The following is a 17,685-nucleotide window of genomic DNA, read 5'->3' on the forward strand; positions in this document are numbered from 1 at the left end:
AGCAACTTGCTCAGGGCCCCCTCAGTTTGTAAATGGCAGGACCAGAACTCTAATCAGGTCTCGCCCTCCAGCCCAGAGCAGTTTCCACTTCCCACAGTGCCACTTTCCTTCTTATGTAACCCTAAAGAATCGCAGTCCCTGACCTCTTCTCAGAGAGCCAAACAGAAGAGTCTAAAACCAGGGATAGACGTTTTAACCAATGACAAAGAGTCCTCTATTTCTGGCTGACAAGGTGCAGGGCTTACTTGCACCAGGGTTTAGGGATAGAGCGTTAGAAGGGAGCAGAGAATTGGTAGAATGATTATGTACTGATTTTCCTTTGCAAAAGGGTCTTACTGCAGCCCTTTGCATTTGTAATCCCACGATTTGATGATTTTGTAACAAAATCAATTTTATGGATCTGGACTGAATGGTATATGCCATAAGAGACTATGGCATTTTAAAACCTGAAATGTGGTGGAAAAGCTGATGTTTACGCATGGCACTGTATTAGCTGTTTCTGCACTTTGCCCCTCCATTAAGTTAACTGCCAGGCCCGGGCCATTACAATCCAGCCTCATCCCTCAATGGCAGCCACCCATTAACTCCGGACATTCTGAGCTTTTCCAACAGAGTCATTTTCAGGGCGGACGGTGGGTAAGCTTTCCTATGAGTGTCTCCTCTCCTTTCTGTTCCCATCTTGTGCCCCCTCTGCTACTTGCAACTCTTGAGTTCTGAACACGCTTGTCTTGAAGCCAGCTGGGGTCTGCTTATGATGCACCCTCAAATCCAGGCACCCGTTTCAGTGAGAACGGTAGTTACAGGGGCATATTGTACTTCTTTTCTCTCAAAAGCAGCATTTGCTGCTTGCCGGGGGCTTTCTGCCCAATGCAGGGGGACGAGGAAGGAGAGTTGGCTGGCTTTTGGGAGGAGATTTTGAGTCGCTTTTCATTGGAGGGGCTCGCTTTTTCCTGAGCCGCCAGACACTGCAGGCTCAACTGAGGCGCGGAGGTGCAATTCAGGCTGGTGAAACAGCGGGGGAAGGCAGGGACAGGCGGGGCTAGCGCGGCTCTGCAGCTGATCACACGCACCAGCACAGACACCGCTCTCCCGCCGCCCCCTGCTCGCGCCTCGCTTCTTCCAACCCGGGCCACAGAGACGCGGACAGGGAGTGGGGGGCCGAGGAGGGAAAGGAAGGCGCCGTGAAGCTGAGGAAAAGCTGGAGCGGCGCTGGTATTTAACCTGAGAGTCTGAGCCGCAGCCCGAGGCTCAACCCCCCCACAGCAGCACCGTGGTCGCCTGCTGGGAGAGCGCGGCGCCAAGGAACCCTCAAGTCCCGCTCCCAAGTCGGTCAGTGCCCGGCGGGCGCGCCAGGAGCCTTCTGGTGGGGGCAGCGTGGTGCCCTCGGGAAGGTGCGGAGCTTGGGGGACCGGCCTTGGCGCCCACCGTGGTACACCAGGAAAAGTGGGGGCGAGCAAAACAGCCTTGCGGGCTGAGTGCAAGGCCAGGCTGCCGCTGCCGCCCGCTGCGCCGCCTCCTGCCCTCTCCCCTCGGGTGAGTGCTCGGCCTTAGCGCCCCGCGGCGTCTCAGCCGAGCGCGGGGGCGGCCTTGGGGCCAGCGAGGGTCCGCCCGAGGGCCCCGGTGGCGCCCGCGCAAACTCGGCGGCCCGCGGACGGCAGGCGGACGCGTCTCTGGAGCCCCGAGCGGGGACTCTTGAGCTCGGAGGGCGAGGGTAGGGGCTGTTGAACCAGTGCCCGGCAGACATGCCTTTGGGCGGGATTTTGGCCAAAAGATAGGAGGCGGGAGCGCCGGGGAGAGCCGGGAGCCGTCCCGGGGGGCGGGCGGTCGGGGAGCGGCGGGGAGGGGGGGAGGGTCTGGTCTGAGCAGGTAGCGCGGCTCCGGCAGCCTGGCGAGTTGACAGGTGGTGTGGCACTCGCTTGTCAACTCATTAATTTTAAAACAGTCAGTTTGGGAGTGCTGCAGGATAGTCGGGAGGGCTGTGGGAAGGCAAGAGGTGGCCTCCGGGATGCCGGTGGTGGGGGGAGAAAAGAGAAGCCTCCAAAAGCTTGGAGGCAAATTTGCGTTTGGGCTCCTGGTCCTTGCAGCCCTTCCGCTTTGAGTGAGGGAAAACACTTTTTTTGTGTGTGTGCGTTAAGACTCAGCGTGGAGAGAAAGCCTCCGTCCCAGGGGAGGAGAGGCGTCTGCAGCGGACAGAGACCGCAGCTACCTGCCGAGTGCGCCCCCCACCCCAGGCGCGCTCTCTTTGGTCCCCCCCTTTCTCTCCCGCCCCCACCTCCTTATTGGTGCTGGTTTGCAGCGCTCGGCTCCTGCGCCTTCGCTTCGCGTTTGAATCTGGCTTGCCCCTCCGTATTATGTCTGCACTCCGAAGGAAATTTGGGGACGATTACCAGGTAGTGACCACCTCGTCCAGCGGCTCGGGCTTGCAGCCCCAGGGGCCGGGCCAGGGCCCGCAGCAGCAGCTTGTGCCCAAGAAGAAGCGGCAGCGGTTCGTGGACAAGAACGGCCGGTGCAATGTTCAGCACGGCAACCTGGGCAGCGAGACGAGCCGCTACCTCTCGGACCTCTTCACCACCCTGGTGGACCTCAAGTGGCGCTGGAACCTCTTCATTTTCATCCTCACCTACACTGTGGCCTGGCTCTTCATGGCGTCCATGTGGTGGGTGATCGCCTACACTCGGGGCGACCTGAACAAAGCCCACGTCGGCAACTATACGCCCTGCGTGGCCAATGTCTATAACTTCCCTTCCGCCTTCCTCTTCTTCATCGAGACCGAGGCCACCATCGGCTATGGCTATCGCTACATCACCGACAAGTGCCCCGAAGGCATCATCCTCTTCCTCTTCCAGTCCATTCTCGGCTCCATCGTGGACGCCTTCCTCATCGGCTGCATGTTCATCAAGATGTCCCAGCCCAAGAAGCGCGCGGAGACCCTTATGTTTAGCGAGCACGCGGTGATCTCCATGAGGGACGGGAAACTCACGCTCATGTTCCGAGTGGGCAACCTACGCAACAGCCACATGGTCTCCGCGCAGATCCGCTGTAAGCTGCTCAAAGTAAGTGCTACCCGCCCCTTCCCCACCTGGCGACCGCCGACCCCCAAACTCGGGAATTAACTCACCTGAGAGCCACCCTCAGGCTCCTAATCTTACCTATCACTGCAGGTAAACTTCCTTTTTTGGGAGGTGGGGTGGGGGGCTGGAGGATGGACAGAGTACAGTTGACAGTTCTGTTCTTTCCCCACTCACTTTCGTGCTTTTATTTTATTTTATTTATTCTTATTTACATTCATCGGATGTGTGCTTGAGTCACTTTCTGGACTAGTGACACTTACGGAGTAATGTTGGCTCCTGGAATCCTGAGGTTCACGAGTGCCCTGTTCTTCGCACCCTTGCTGCTTTGCTCTTTAGAGAGCTTTTGATTTGTTGCCAGTACACGACTCCTAACTTGAAGTATTGAACCTGAACAGCTTTTAGTTTGAAGAAATGGGTGCTGAACTTGCCTCAGTTTTCACTTAGGGCTTTTCTTTACTGTGTTGTCCCCCCCCCCCAATAAAATTAGCAGGTGAATTATTCCTTTAGACCCAGGAACATTTACACTAACTTTGTCTTTGGTCATCTTTTAAACAAGCACACAGACCAGAGAAGTTTATAAAGTGGAAGAAACAACACCTGGTTTTTTGCAATTTTTATTTTTACTAAATATTTTCCTAGAGAAGTATTCTGTGAAAGCAGGAGTGCTTTTCCTGTAGAGCCTCTTATTAATTTTATTCTTAATTGCCTGTGTCTATGAAGCCTTTATAAATTACAGATTTCACTTGAAGCTTTTCAGCATCCATTAAAGAAGATTGCTTCCTACCATCAGCAGTGTAAACGCTAAAACAAATCGCTCGTGGAGTGATTACTAAAGCGAGGTCCGTCTAGTCGTTAGAGGGCACCACTACAAACAAGAAGAGAAGCCCACTCTCATCATGCACCCAATTAGAGCCTGGGACTGAGGGATACAAGCCCAGCTCTCTGGGTGTCATTGATAATTCGTCTTTTTGAGGGATTCGCCTTAGGTAGTTTTCAAATGTTCGTAAGTTGAAAATGATGACCTCAATACAATCTTAAAGTTTTGAATAGAGAAGCATAACTGATTCAGAACTTAGCAGTAATAAAATGAAAGTCTGATCGGTTTTTAAGCTGAGATTTTGCCTTTGAGATTTCAGTTCTACTCGACAAGTCTGTATTGTTTTACACAGCTCACTTTATGTTGTAGTTCAGAGTGACCCAATGTGCTTTTAAGAAGTTTGGCTCTCGTGTCATTTCCATTTTTCATTTAAGGTCTTACCCTAATTATTCTTGACCATCTGGCTCAGTATAGTGTTAGAATTAAAACAACCCAGTAGTCCTGTCACTCCACACCATATGCATATTTACCCTGCTACAGACAGTAAATATACTGATTGTGTATAGGTTAGTGGAAACATTTCAACCTGGTTCTAATGTATATGTGAATTAAGATAACTCTGAATAAATAATTTGAGTAGGTCATACTCTTTATAATTATCTGCAATTAACTGCATGCAGATTAAGAAAAAATTTAACTTAGCACATCAAACTATGGACCATTATTTGAACTAAATGAGTTGTTTAGATCAGGCTAAACATATTGTAGACTTGTTTGTTGTAGGGGTGTTTGTTGAGTGTGCCCGTTTCTATGAATAGAACAAGATATACAGCCTCTCTCCTTAGGTTAGGCCCACCAAAAACACTCTGTAAATATAGTGCAAAAGTCTCTGTCATAGAATCCATTGCTTCTGTGTCACTTTGAGATTCTTACTGAAGAGTAGTTTATCATATTGGAAATTTAAAATCAGACTTTCAAGGTCAGTTATTGTTGTTTTCTAGTTTTTCAAACATATAGACACATTTATTAAAAAAATATCTTCTTGAGGAAACATGTGTTAGATGTTTTTAGACTTTATCAACTTGTATTTTAACAAAGCCAGAAATAATTAGAACTAATCTACATAGCAGGGTTTTTTTGGTTTGTTTGTTTGTTTTTGTGTATTACAAAGGCACAGTGAATCTGAAGCACCCAGTCCCTACACTGGTTCAGGCCACTGATAATGATTTTTATGTGCAAGGCCATGCACCTCAGATACCATAAAGAGTGTCCTGATTAAAAAAAAGAAAAGATTTCTAGTGTTGGCAAATATGGAGCAAGGTGCTATATTAACACAAGGTGATTAAAAACATCTAATTAAAGCAATATGTATAGTATAATATTGTTATAAAATTCTTTACTTTTGATTTGTTGGGAAGATGTCATTGCTAAAAGTAAAAATGGTTGACATGTGACATCAATTTATATTTAAATAAAATTATGGTGAAATTCTGTCCTGCTTTTTTTGTGAAGGGAGAGGGTTGATCTGTACCAGCTCTTCATGTGGCCAGTTAGTGCAGTTTGCTTGAAGTTGATTTTTCCTGTAGCCATGGTGACTAACATGCATTCTCATAGTTCTTGTCATTTCCTTAGACTTCACTAAAAAGGAGTCATGTTTTATTAGGGAGCTGATAACATTCAGTGAAATTAGAGGGGAGATTCTCCTTCAATAAGTTTCTCTAATTTTCTCTTAGGGACTGAGATGAAGTGACCTAAGACAGCCAACTATATTTTAAAAAACAAGCTACATCTAAATCTTAAAGCAATAATATTTTGATATCAGTGTTATACATTCTTCTTATTAAATATTATTACACACAGTCAGTTTCTTCTCTCAACCTCTTTGACATTTTAAATGTAAGATTTATGTATCTTTAATACAGAGAAATATACAGAATTTTAAGGCAACAAACCCATAATATTTAATAAAAGTAATTATAGTCTATATATGGTCTTCTATTATCAAATTAATTTCATTTCTATTTTTCTATTGCTGTTTTCTTATTTGCTAAATAAAATCTTACATATCAGTATTAATATCAGAATTCTATTTGATGACTATAAAGCACTCTCTTTTCTTGTAGAGACAGTAAGAACATGTAATCCTTGCTTCTATGAAATCTTCCATGCATTTAAAAGAAATTCTCTAAGTTTTGAAGGAAGTTTTTCTTTTTCAACTTCTCTGCCTAATTTTTAATTGTTATTAACAAATTTTATTTCAACTCTATTCTTGCCTTCCAAGCTTGGAAATACTGAAATTTATTTCAATATTTAAATATAGATCTTTCAAGTTTATGCTGGTGTGGTCAGTCTTTTTTTTTAATGTAGAAAAAAAGAAAGCAGAATAAATAAAAATTTAAGAATATAATCAAAAGTTATTCTTTAAAATTTATAACATTATTATAAATATAGCTATAGAAAGCTCTTTTAAGATGAGTGTTCTTTCTCTTTTCTTTTCATCCCCATATTGATGTTTTATTTGAATTTTTAATTTATTTTAGTTGTCTTTTTTTTTAACCTAGAATGTAGGGACTAATGATTAACATGGTCATTGTAAGTTAATATAACATGCAGTTTAAAGTTTTAATAAAAGTGCCTGGAATGGGGAGTAGAGACTATTGGTTGAAATGTTGGACCATTAGTAATGTAATGTTGAGTTTGAAAGATTTGGAAATCTCACGCTCTCCTTCCTACAAATCTAATACCAGTGGTTGACTGCCCTAGACTTACACCTTATTAGGGAAAAATTTAAACTTTTTGATACGTTCTTCAAGAATTTGCACATTTACCATCCAGAAACCATCATATTTATATGTACACCTATGTGTGTTTGTGTATGTAGACATTTATATAGACACCCAGTAAAACTTCATTTACCTAATGAACATAAAATCAACTACTGTTAGATCTTATTTTGAAATGAAGAGATAAGGATACATTTTTCTCAGGGAAGTATAATTTTATAACTCCATATTTTTATTCATTGCAAATAGTCATCATCTTTCTTTCCTAGGAGGTCAGCTGTGCAGCCCTTAACTTTCACTTAATGAAAGATAATGGTGCAGTCATCTTGTAATGTCTCACATACGTTATTCTTATACTCACCTTTTTATATGGATATTCAAAATTGGTTGCTATCTGGTTTCCTCATATGAATGTGATCCAGTGCTGATGCAATAAAAAACAAAATTGTCACCTGCAAAGCCAATAAGCTCCTCATCCTTTTCATATGTCTTAACATTTTGTTAATCTTTCAACTGCAATGATTCCTGGATCACCTGATTCTTGACTTTTTATGTGTGTATTTATTAGTCTTCTTTCCATACATTGCACTTAAATGCAGTTATGGTTTTGATGCTATATGACCCTATTTTGTGTGATTGACTCTTCTCTCTTAATTGTTCTTGGCCAATTTGCACTTTAGTTTTAATCCTGAGATAATTAGTTATCTCCTTTTAAAGAAATAAATTCACAAATGAATATCTATTAAAAACTCTTTCTTCTGAATATGATACAAATGATTAGTAAAAATATTCAAGGAGTCTAAGACTGAATCCCCAGAACTCTTGGGGTTAGATCTTATAATGGCCCATGAGTGTCTTAAGTGCATTTTATTATGTCTATAAAAAAAAGGACAGTTCCTATTTAGTCCAGCTTTGCTTTCTCTGACACAAGTACCATAATTTTGTAATAGGTCTAGAACTTGGATTCTTTTTAAAAACTGTAATTATTATTATTTTTTAATAGTAGTAATATGTTGTTTTGTTTGTTTTGTTTTTTATTTTTAATATGGTTCCTGAAAAGTACAGGGTGGCTTGTGAATACAGTGTGAGCAGAAATTAGGACATAAAGACCACAAATAAACAGCAGTAGGCAAGAACAAATGACAAAGGGAGGCAGGAAAAAGCATTAGATGGATTGAAGAGTGGTGAGTAGGAGGAGAACATGCAAGTAGGGTTCCAAATCCTGTCCACAGTTATTATAAATTCCATCAAAAGTCCTCAAGGAATTATAAAGCTATTCTTTCATTTGAATGCTATAAAAGCCTCACAAAATTTATTCCAAGATAAATACATTCCATTCTATAAATTACTTTCTTTTCATAAAAATGAGCATATTTTAATGGGATAATTGGCTTAGCCTTAAATATCTTTATTGTAGACTTGATGTTGGTTATATTTTTTCCACCTGAGTAATGATGGAATTTCAAACTCTAGGAGTCAAAAGAAATATACAGTTTAATTCTAGACAGTCCAGATAAACTTCTAGGTCCACATTCTCCTCTACCTGACCTTAATTTTGGTCCAAGCCCCCAAACCATTGCTAGAACTGCTCTGAGTCACAAGGAATTGTTCTTTATCCTGCTACCCGCTTGTGGCTCATTTCCTAATTTTAAATTCCAGATAGTACTCTGACCTCATTGTGTGTGATTTTCTTCCTGACTTCAGCATATATTCAATGAACACACAGACATACACTTTGCACATTTAAAGAGGAGAAGTGAAATTACAGATAAAATGGTGGGGAGGTGGTAGGCTGGTAGGGCTGCCCTTTCCATCTTCACCTCCTTTTCTTTCTGTTCCTCTCTGGACCACTGTCCCTTGTTGCCTTTTTCAGTGGAGACATCTGAAAGGTGGTGGGGCATGGATCAAGCCTTAGAATACGATAGAAGTACAGCTCAGGAGCCAAATGTTAGTGATTATTATTATTATTTTTTAAAAATTCCTCTAGCTTCCCTCCAAGGTAGGAAAGAGCACAACGGTAATAATTAGAACACAGTTATGGGTTAGAGAGATGGGAGAAAGGCAGCAAAGGGATTATATTGTGAAGTGTGTCCCTGCTGAATGAATGTGGGTAACTGGTCACAAAGCTCCCAGAAGGAGGATGGCCAGATGTGGATCTGCTTATGTCTGGGCAGTTCTGAATGTGTATTCCAGAGTTGTGTGTGTGTGTGTGTGTGTGTGTGTGTGTGTGTGTGTGTGTGTGTTGTGTGTCTTTGGTTACAGACTCAATATTCTTTTATCTGTAATAAGAAAGCTATCTGTCTCTAAAGAACGTAACCATGATTATTTCTTTCAGGCATCTGTGATTTCTGAATCCTTTTCCACCTATAGTCAGAATTGTAATTAATTATCCTGCAGGCCTTTTTGGACTCTAAGGGAGTTGAAAATCATTTGACATTAGCTGCTTCTTTGGAATTAATACATGTGACTATGAAGTGAGGCACAAACTTTTAAGTTCTAGACATATATCTATATGGCATACAATTGAAATGTATATAATAGAGATACTGCATTTCAATAGCAATATTTTTATTACAGAGAATGAGAAATCATTGCCACAACCTAAATTGTACAAAATCATTTCAAAAATCCATGCTGGTCTACTTATAATTTTTTTGAACAATAAATTTGAGCAAATTTATACCCTAGATTTCCTTGATCTTTTTTCTTACCTCCTAGAACCAATTAGAAAGGCTTTAAAATGGCGGAAAGATCTTTCTTTCTTTCTTTCCAAAAATTATTCTATGAAATTGAAAATAAAAGTAGTATAGAAGTCATTCTCAAGTCCTAGTGTTTTCAAATTATGTTGTAAATTTTTAAGAATTACCAATTTTCCATGAACTGTTTTCCTTCCACCCTTTCCCCACTTACTCATTCAGTAGTTCCAAGATTCTAAACGATTATTTCATCAAGTAAAGTCAACCTCAGAAATTTCAACAATTTACCACACCAGTCTTAATCTTTAGCAATTATTTTTAATTATTATTGATTCAACCATGTTTAGTCACATATTTTTATCTAGGAAATGGCCATGGTTCTGTGTTCCCTTTGGAATTAGGAGGTTTACAGAGCTAAAGGAGATAATGTAGATCTGGGGCAAAATGCCCTACTAATGAAAGACTTCTTCTTTTATCATAATTCTTAAGATGGATAATACTAAATAAAGATTAAATTAGTTTTAATCTAAATTTTCTCTGCCTATTATCAAAACTTCTGGGTAAAATATGGTAATTGATATTTAAATAAGAGAATCAGAAACGAATGAACCATCAGCGCTACTGATTTATTACATACTCAAGGTACAGATCACAGTTTAATTTTATAAAGGCACATACATAACTCCTCTTTTTCCTTTGTGGACTTTCATGTGTGTATTACAGTTCCTTGGACAAAAGTTCTCTAATTCCACTTATACAAGTTGAGAGGCTTAAAACTAACATAGGCTTTTTTTCCCCCCCTTGTTCCAGAAAATCTGTGGAATTGCACCAGAATTAGAAGAGCCTGGATTAGAATTCCTTGTAAGCCTAGAGTAGAACGTGTATGCTTCTGAAAATGTGTTTGGTAGACATATGTCGATTTCTGGAACATTGTATTTGGCTGAGCATTGGTAAGATAACCTTGCTCAGGCTGGGAGCTCAGACTTCAAACATTTCCAGTGCTCCAGGCACCTGCCACACACCCTTCACTCCTCTAAATAGAAAAGCTTTCTGTTTAGTTCACAATGATTAATAGGCTTCCCAGTCTATTACAGAGACAGAGAAGCAAATAAAAACCAGGGAGGTAAGGATATTGATAGTTGAAATATTTGTTGGCCTAACAAAAAGGAAGAAGACCTGAAAGATGAAATGTTCTGAATTTCTGGATGTATGTAATATCTTAGAGTCATTTAAAGAAAGGTTAAATTTATCCACTGGAAAGTAATTGTCAATGCGTATGTGGGGAATTTCACTTATCTGAAAAATATATAAGGTGGAAAACATCTTTCAAAGAAATGTAGCACGTCCCCCGTAGTATCACATAATAGGTACAGTTGTCAACTTTGTTTCTGCCAAGACCTGGATAGGATATAAAGCATTGGTGGCGGAGGGGGCACAAAGGCATAATTTTGAGGACATAGAACACATTTTAAAATCCGAATATAACGTGGAATCTGAATGGAACAGATTCATGCATATTTAAGTCTAAATTACCTACATGTGAATTAACTGCTTTGCTGAAAATAAAGTATTTCTTAGTCTAGGTTGGCATTCTCCTGATAGCCTGTTTCTAGGCCATTTCTTTTTATGGGTTGTTGAATGATCAGAAAATATGGAAGCTAATACCTTACTCTGTAAATGAGGCACTAGTATAAATAACAAATACATAGATAAGGAAGATGGATTTTAGTTTTGGTGTATGTATATAAAAACTAGAAAAATATATCTTCTTTCAGGGAAATTATTTTAAAATAAATGGGAAATTGAGTTTAAGAAATTACGTTTGTGAATATTTTTACTTCATGCAGAAAAAGCAGAGCTTAGAATAGTTAGTAAAATGACCCAAATTCTGTTCATTAATAACATCAGAATACCACCTTGTGTTTATATAGCACCTGTTTCTTAGTAGGTAGCAGAACAATGACACAGGGGTTTTGTTTTTATTTATTTTTTTTTGTGTTTGGCTTTCATTTTGTTATGTTAATCAATACTTGTTTGACTGTGTAGTTGGAAGCATGACGATCTCATCCATATATTACCAGTTTGAGAATATATTTAGAAAGACATGTGACTTCTGCTGGTTTAGAAATGCCTAATTTTCTCCAACATTAGTTGTTAAAGCTGCTATTTTTATTGTACTATCAGGTTTTTCCAAGTTTTTTTTTTTTTTCCTGATCAGTAATTGTTTTCTTTTTTTTTTTTTTTTTTAAATCAGTCAACTACTCACAAAGCAGAGAAGATAAATAGTCTCAGTATTTTCACTGGATTTTTTTTTCCTGCGCTAATAAAAGTCCTGAGTAGCACTGATTACAAAGTAGCCTCTGTAATTGACTAATTCTGCTTTTGAGACTCAGCAGTTGCTACCATAACAATCCGCCACCATCTTGAAACTCTTGGTTCCATGTTACTACGGAGGACATCTTACTAAACCATATTTTTCAGTGTTTTCAGACTCATTTACAAAGCCAGTGTCTTTTTTGGAACTCTGAAAGTAAGGATTTTTCTCTTCAAACTACCGATTCATTGGAGAAACTAATGTTACAGATTCTGTTTTGTTTATTACATTAGCTTTGAAAGAGTCTCTTAAAATATATTGGGTTCTTCCAATTCCCATTTGGTCCGCAACAAGCCTCCACCACCACAGTGTTTCTGTATGCAACTGCTTAATCCAGCTTTTATTTTATTAGCATCATCATATAAACTTAAATATTTGCTTACACATGATCCTTATAAGTAACAGATTTGAAAAATGAATAGAAAAGAAAGATGAGTTTACATTCATGGTTTGCTAATTGTTAATAGTCATATTTAATTTTCTTTGTAGCATGCACGCGGTTTATTGAATTGAGCTTTACCATAATTCATACTGAATGCCACTGCCTTATGGAAGTTTTAGTAAATTATGTTTGTATAATACAGATTTTTTTAAACTGCATTATTGTTTAAAGAAATTCAGTTTAGCATAAATTTTTCACTTTTGTTACAATTCATAAAATAAGTAGAGAAATTAACAATTTTAATGCAGTTTATTATTAGGAGTTTAAAAGCCACTAGCTAACAGCATCTGCCTTTTATTTTTATTATGTGAGCTGTTGTGTATATAACATCCTTCATACAATAACCTCTTCATTCTTCTATTCTAATTTATATCTATTTGTTACTTACCAAACGTCCTGGAAAAATAACTTCTTATGTTGCTTTGTCACAATGCAATAAACCTGTTTTAAAATTATGATCAACCTTTTTGGCTTTAACAAACTTTATAAGAATTGCCCACATATTTGCTTTGCGAGGAAAAAACATCTGGCATGCAATGAGTTATCCTTTAGTGATTTATGTCAAGCAGTAGCACATGTACACTCAGTTCCACAGTTTGTGTTAACAGCTATTGTTGGACCAGGCATTTCTCCAAAGCTCATGAGTTAGGGAATGGTAATTATAGTAAGTCGTATATTATAAATAATGCATGTATGTTCCGTATGAGCTGTGTGGGATTTCGGCCCATTTGCTAGAACATAGCTGCATAATGATTTGTTTGGATTTTGTTGCAGATGATTGATAGTGCAGAATTTTGGCAATGATGTAAATTACTGTTGGGCTGCCTTGAAAATTTCAGTACAAGTGGTGATTTCTTCTCTTTTTCTGTGTGCTTGTCTAGTCTCGGCAGACACCTGAGGGTGAGTTCCTTCCCCTTGATCAACTTGAACTGGATGTAGGTTTTAGTACAGGGGCAGATCAACTTTTTCTTGTTTCCCCCCTCACAATTTGCCACGTGATCGATGCCAAAAGCCCCTTTTATGACCTATCCCAGCGAAGCATGCAAAGTGAACAGTTCGAGATTGTCGTCATCCTAGAAGGCATTGTGGAAACAACTGGTGAGTAAAAACATAGATATGACATCAAGTTTCTTTATTCCATAATAATATTATATTTATATGCACAAGACCTATCATGGATTGGGTTAAATGTCTCAGTTTGCAACAATGAAAGTAATGACTTGCCTCTTATTTCTTTTTAACATTAAGTTGATACTGCTTGGAAAATGAAGATTTACTGTTGCCATGATTGCATAAGTAATGTTAACTCAGAAATACTTACTGAAAAAAAAAAAAAAGGGAAATTGAGATGACTCCTAGAAATGATTATGATGTTCTAGTTTAATTGCAGACTTGGATTTCCTATAATCATTTTTTTTTATAAAGATTTAAGGTTAAAATAAATTCAGGATAATTAGTGAGCAGCCTGAACTCAACATGCATATTCTTGCCTTAGGGATGGTGATTCGTGTGTCATTGATAGAGCTTTGATATGCTACTATGTGCAACCTCAGTGGAAAATTCTGTGTGTGTGTGAGCGTGTGCTAAAGCAGCATTTTAATTTCAAAGTGGGTCAGTAGATTTCCCCAGCTGAACCTTGAACAAAACATTTTTAAAAGGAGATTTTTCTCCTTTTTCTGCTTTAGTATAGCTGTGTGCTGTCTGTTTTTCCTTAAGATGCTGTATAATGCTGGTATGCCCTGAATACTCACAATTTGCTACTCCCTGAGGAGAATAAGGTTGGCAAAGGAAAAAAAACAATAAATCAGAGTGTATTATTTGCAGCCTGAGTATTGCCAGTTGATTTGGAACCTGCTGGAAGTTTGAGACTAATAATGGAATATCTACATAATTGTATCTATCTAGCTGTCTATTTGTCTATCTTGAGTTTTACCCTTTCTACAAGTAATAAGAAGGTATGAAGTATTTTCGCTCTCAATTTTTTTCTCCCAGTTTCATTCTAATGATCTTAAAATGCTAATTATTATGTGTAAACTATAGAATTGAAAGTAACACGGGGAATAACATAGATACATTCAAGCCTTGTACCAAGGTGGGAGGAGTTACATAATGAAGGAATCTCCCACCCTGATACAAAGCTTTGTTGGAGCAGCGGGGGGGGGGGGCTAGCTGTTGTGATCTTTGTACACGTCTTACATCACACCTATTTGAAATTTGGGCAAGATGCTTAATCTCCATAAGCTTCTTTTCCTTCTCTTTAAAAGGGGAATAATGTAATAACCACCGTGAAGCTGCTTGTTGTATCACTATTATTTTATTATCATTAGTGCTTCACTTTAAAAATTAATATTTTGAGGATGGTGAGTAAAGACATAACTCATCAACCTATATCTGGAATTTGATTTCAGTCGCTAATTTTATGGTTTAAATTGTCTAGTTTTTAACTTAAAAATTGAAATGATGTCACAGTCTATTTCTAAAATATATATTGATAAATAATGAAACCAATTTATAAAGCTTTTTTCAAGAGATCTTTACATTTAAATTTTAATTTTTATTCATCTCACTTATTGAAGTAATAACATATTGTTAAAGCTTAAACAGCAGATGTTTTTATTGATTTATTTTTTAGAGTATACAGTTTTGTCTTCGACACACCTGATTATAGTTTACTAATTGCTTATTATTTTAATAACTCCCATGAGCGAGGTTTGTTTCACTTGACACCCTTAGCAATCTTTCATTAGTTTTATTTGTCTATCCATCCATCCATCCATTTTTCCTACTTATCCCTAGTGTATATTCCTAAGACAGAAAAATTTTCCACAAAATCATAGTGCAATTAAGAAAAAAATCAGGATTTTAAACAGTGATACAATGCTATTACTTGGCTCATAGTCCACATTCAAATTTTATCAGTTGGCCTAGTCATTTCCATCATAGCTATTTTTTTCCCTGGTTCAACATCAATTTAAAGATGATGCCCTCGCTTGGTTACTTGTCTTCTCAGTCTCCAGATGGAATGGCTCCTCGGCCTCACTGTCTGTTCTTGACCTTGATACGCTTGAAGAGTACAGGCCAGGCAGGTATTCTGTAGAATGTCTCTCAATGTGGATTTGTCTGAGTTTTCCTTATTCATTAATTCTTTTCATTTTTGACTTCTACATGGGCATCTTAATGGAATATTGAAGCAGATTGTTTTTAAAATATGCATATGTATTCTTGACTCAACTGATGCTATGTGTCTTCATCAGAATTCAGAGGATCATGGTTAGTAACTGATATTCTACATAAGGTCATTTGGAGTTTTGTAATATTAAATTATTCATCAGAACTGTAGATTTTATTTTAACATTTCTCCTTCCTCCTTTTTTCTTTTTTAAATAATGAACTGGCAGAGACTATTCTCCACAGAAAATGTGAAAACTTGTCTGAATTTCTTATTTGGAGATTGCCTTTTATGAAGAAGATATTAAAGTCTGCTTCCTCTTAACCTCTTAACTAAGCCTGTTTTCTAGATCTAATATAGCAAATCACAGCAGAAACATTACTCATAATTTATATAATTTATTTGGTGGAAAATTTATCTGACATTTTATTTGTGTATATGCCCTAATTAAATCACATACTGTTCAAACTCTGTAAAATCTGTCTGTATTTCCAGACCTCCCAGGGTCTGGTAAAATAACATAAATGTGTTTAAGTCTATATCATTTAAAATTTTACTGAGATTTATTTAGTTTCATTTTTCGGGATGTTTTCTCCTTTATCTTTCCATTTACAATATTTTTCATAATATTTATTGCTTAGAATAATACAGATATGATCCTTTGGGATGTTTTGAGACAACACTAATACTAGTTTAGCTTTCATGTTTTTTGCTACACAGGCTTGTGACTAAATGTTTACTCAATGTAACTTTCCATCATATTTGGCATTAATACTAAGTTTTTATCATTCGTTCATTAATTAGATATGTAATTGAATGTATGCTGTGTGCTTGAAAGTCTTTGAAATGCTGGCAATATAGTGGTGACCAAGGTGGGCAGAATGAATCCCCTTCCTCATGAAGTTTCTATTCTAATTGAAGGAGGCAGGCTGCACAACAAAAAGACAAATAAGCAAGTATTATCAGATAGTAATGTGTCCTGAATACAAACCAAAACAAAACAAGACGATGGAATAGAAAGATTTTATCCCAGGCTTAAGTGGACAGTTAGGAAAGGTGTCTCTGAGAAGGTGACACATCAGCGGAGACCTGCCTGTCAAGAAGGACCCCCTCCCAGCTGCAGGGAAAGGGTGGCAGATGCTGAGAAACAGCTGGTGCAAAGGTCCTGAGTTGAGAACCAGCTTGATCAATTCCAGGAACTGAAAGAAGGCGGTGGTGGTTAGAGCAGAGTGAACAGTGTGGAGACTGGGGTAAAAGGAGTCAGAGAGTTGGGGGCATCTCTACAAGACAGAGGATTGCATCAGATTCACAGAAAGAGTTGAGATTCCATTAAAAAGCAAAGACTGCATTTATATGATAGAGTAATATTTAGTCATCTAAAACTGTATCTAACAAAACACACATTTTTTTTTCTAGTGGGTTGCTTGTAGTTTATTTAAAAACGATTGACCCCAATGTCTAGGAAATGTGTAAAACTTTAGACAGTTACTACTTCTTCATCTTAATGATCCTACCCACACAGCACCTCGCCCCTCCCCGATTGCTCACTTCACAGCAGTCCTCCGATAAGAATCTTCTGATCTCATTTAGTTTTTGCTTCTTCCCTTCCTGTAGTCTCAGCAGGTGGTGGCGGTGGAGAGGGGGGGGGATGAAAAATTAGAAGCTTCCTCATTTCTTTGAAAGTTTCGGCTTTCTGCTTGAGACTCACAATCATTACTTTCCCCACTTCCTTGGAAATACTCCTTGGTGATCAGATTTCAGGGATTGTTGCTTGCTTTGCTTCAGATGAGTTGGGCTTTTCCTTCTAACAAGGAACACAGAATTTGCCTCTTCATGACTAACCTTTGCTTCTCTGCTCATGTGGCAAATTTCTAAGCATAGGTTACCTCTAAGTCTTGCTCTCTTTGCCACTTCTCCCAGGAGGGAGAGCACTGCTAGAGGCAAACAGCATTGCAGATTTGACTCATTAGAACTTGATGCTTTCAAACTTCAATCTGCTCTCTGCTGCTATTTGGCAGTCTTCTTAATTGTCTTTTCTGCACTCCCAGGCTGTCTCCCCATGGGATCTATTTCAGACCTTTTCTCTCGCTCCATGCCCCCGGTCCCAGCTGTCCTGTCCCTTCCTTGGCATACCATCTCTCCACCTAGTCTACCAAAAAGAATGTGACACTTCCATTTTTATACTCTCATTTTTACTCTCTGTATCCTTTCCTTGTGGTTATCTTCTCTTTCTCTTCCCTGGTGTTGGTGTGGAAAGTGCCCCAATTCTTCTCCAAAACCATCTGCTTTATCGCTGTGTTTTGCATCACCTGTGACTTAGGCTCTGATACTTA

At 38.9% G+C, this 17,685-nt stretch overlaps 1 protein-coding gene across 5 annotated transcripts in view; it reads left to right on the top strand.

Moving 5' to 3' along the window:
* Positions 1–524: 524 nt before the first annotated feature.
* KCNJ3 (potassium inwardly rectifying channel subfamily J member 3) overlaps positions 525–17,685 on the top strand; it is a 123,209-nt gene continuing 106,048 nt past the window's right edge. For 3 of the 5 annotated variants that reach the window (XM_074363680.1, XM_074363681.1, XM_074363679.1), the window contains exons 1-2: positions 526–3,053; positions 13,065–13,281. In XM_074363680.1, the coding sequence (XP_074219781.1) occupies positions 2,352–3,053; positions 13,065–13,281 (919 nt within the window). In that variant the 5' untranslated portion in view covers positions 526–2,351. Of the gene's footprint in view, positions 3,054–13,064; positions 13,282–17,685 lie in introns of all 5 variants that reach the window. The other 2 variants (XM_010971310.3, XM_074363682.1) reach the window with 2 other exon arrangements.

Source organism: Camelus bactrianus, chromosome 5, assembly GCF_048773025.1.
Source record: "Camelus bactrianus isolate YW-2024 breed Bactrian camel chromosome 5, ASM4877302v1, whole genome shotgun sequence".
Lineage (NCBI taxonomy): Eukaryota > Metazoa > Chordata > Mammalia > Artiodactyla > Camelidae > Camelus > Camelus bactrianus.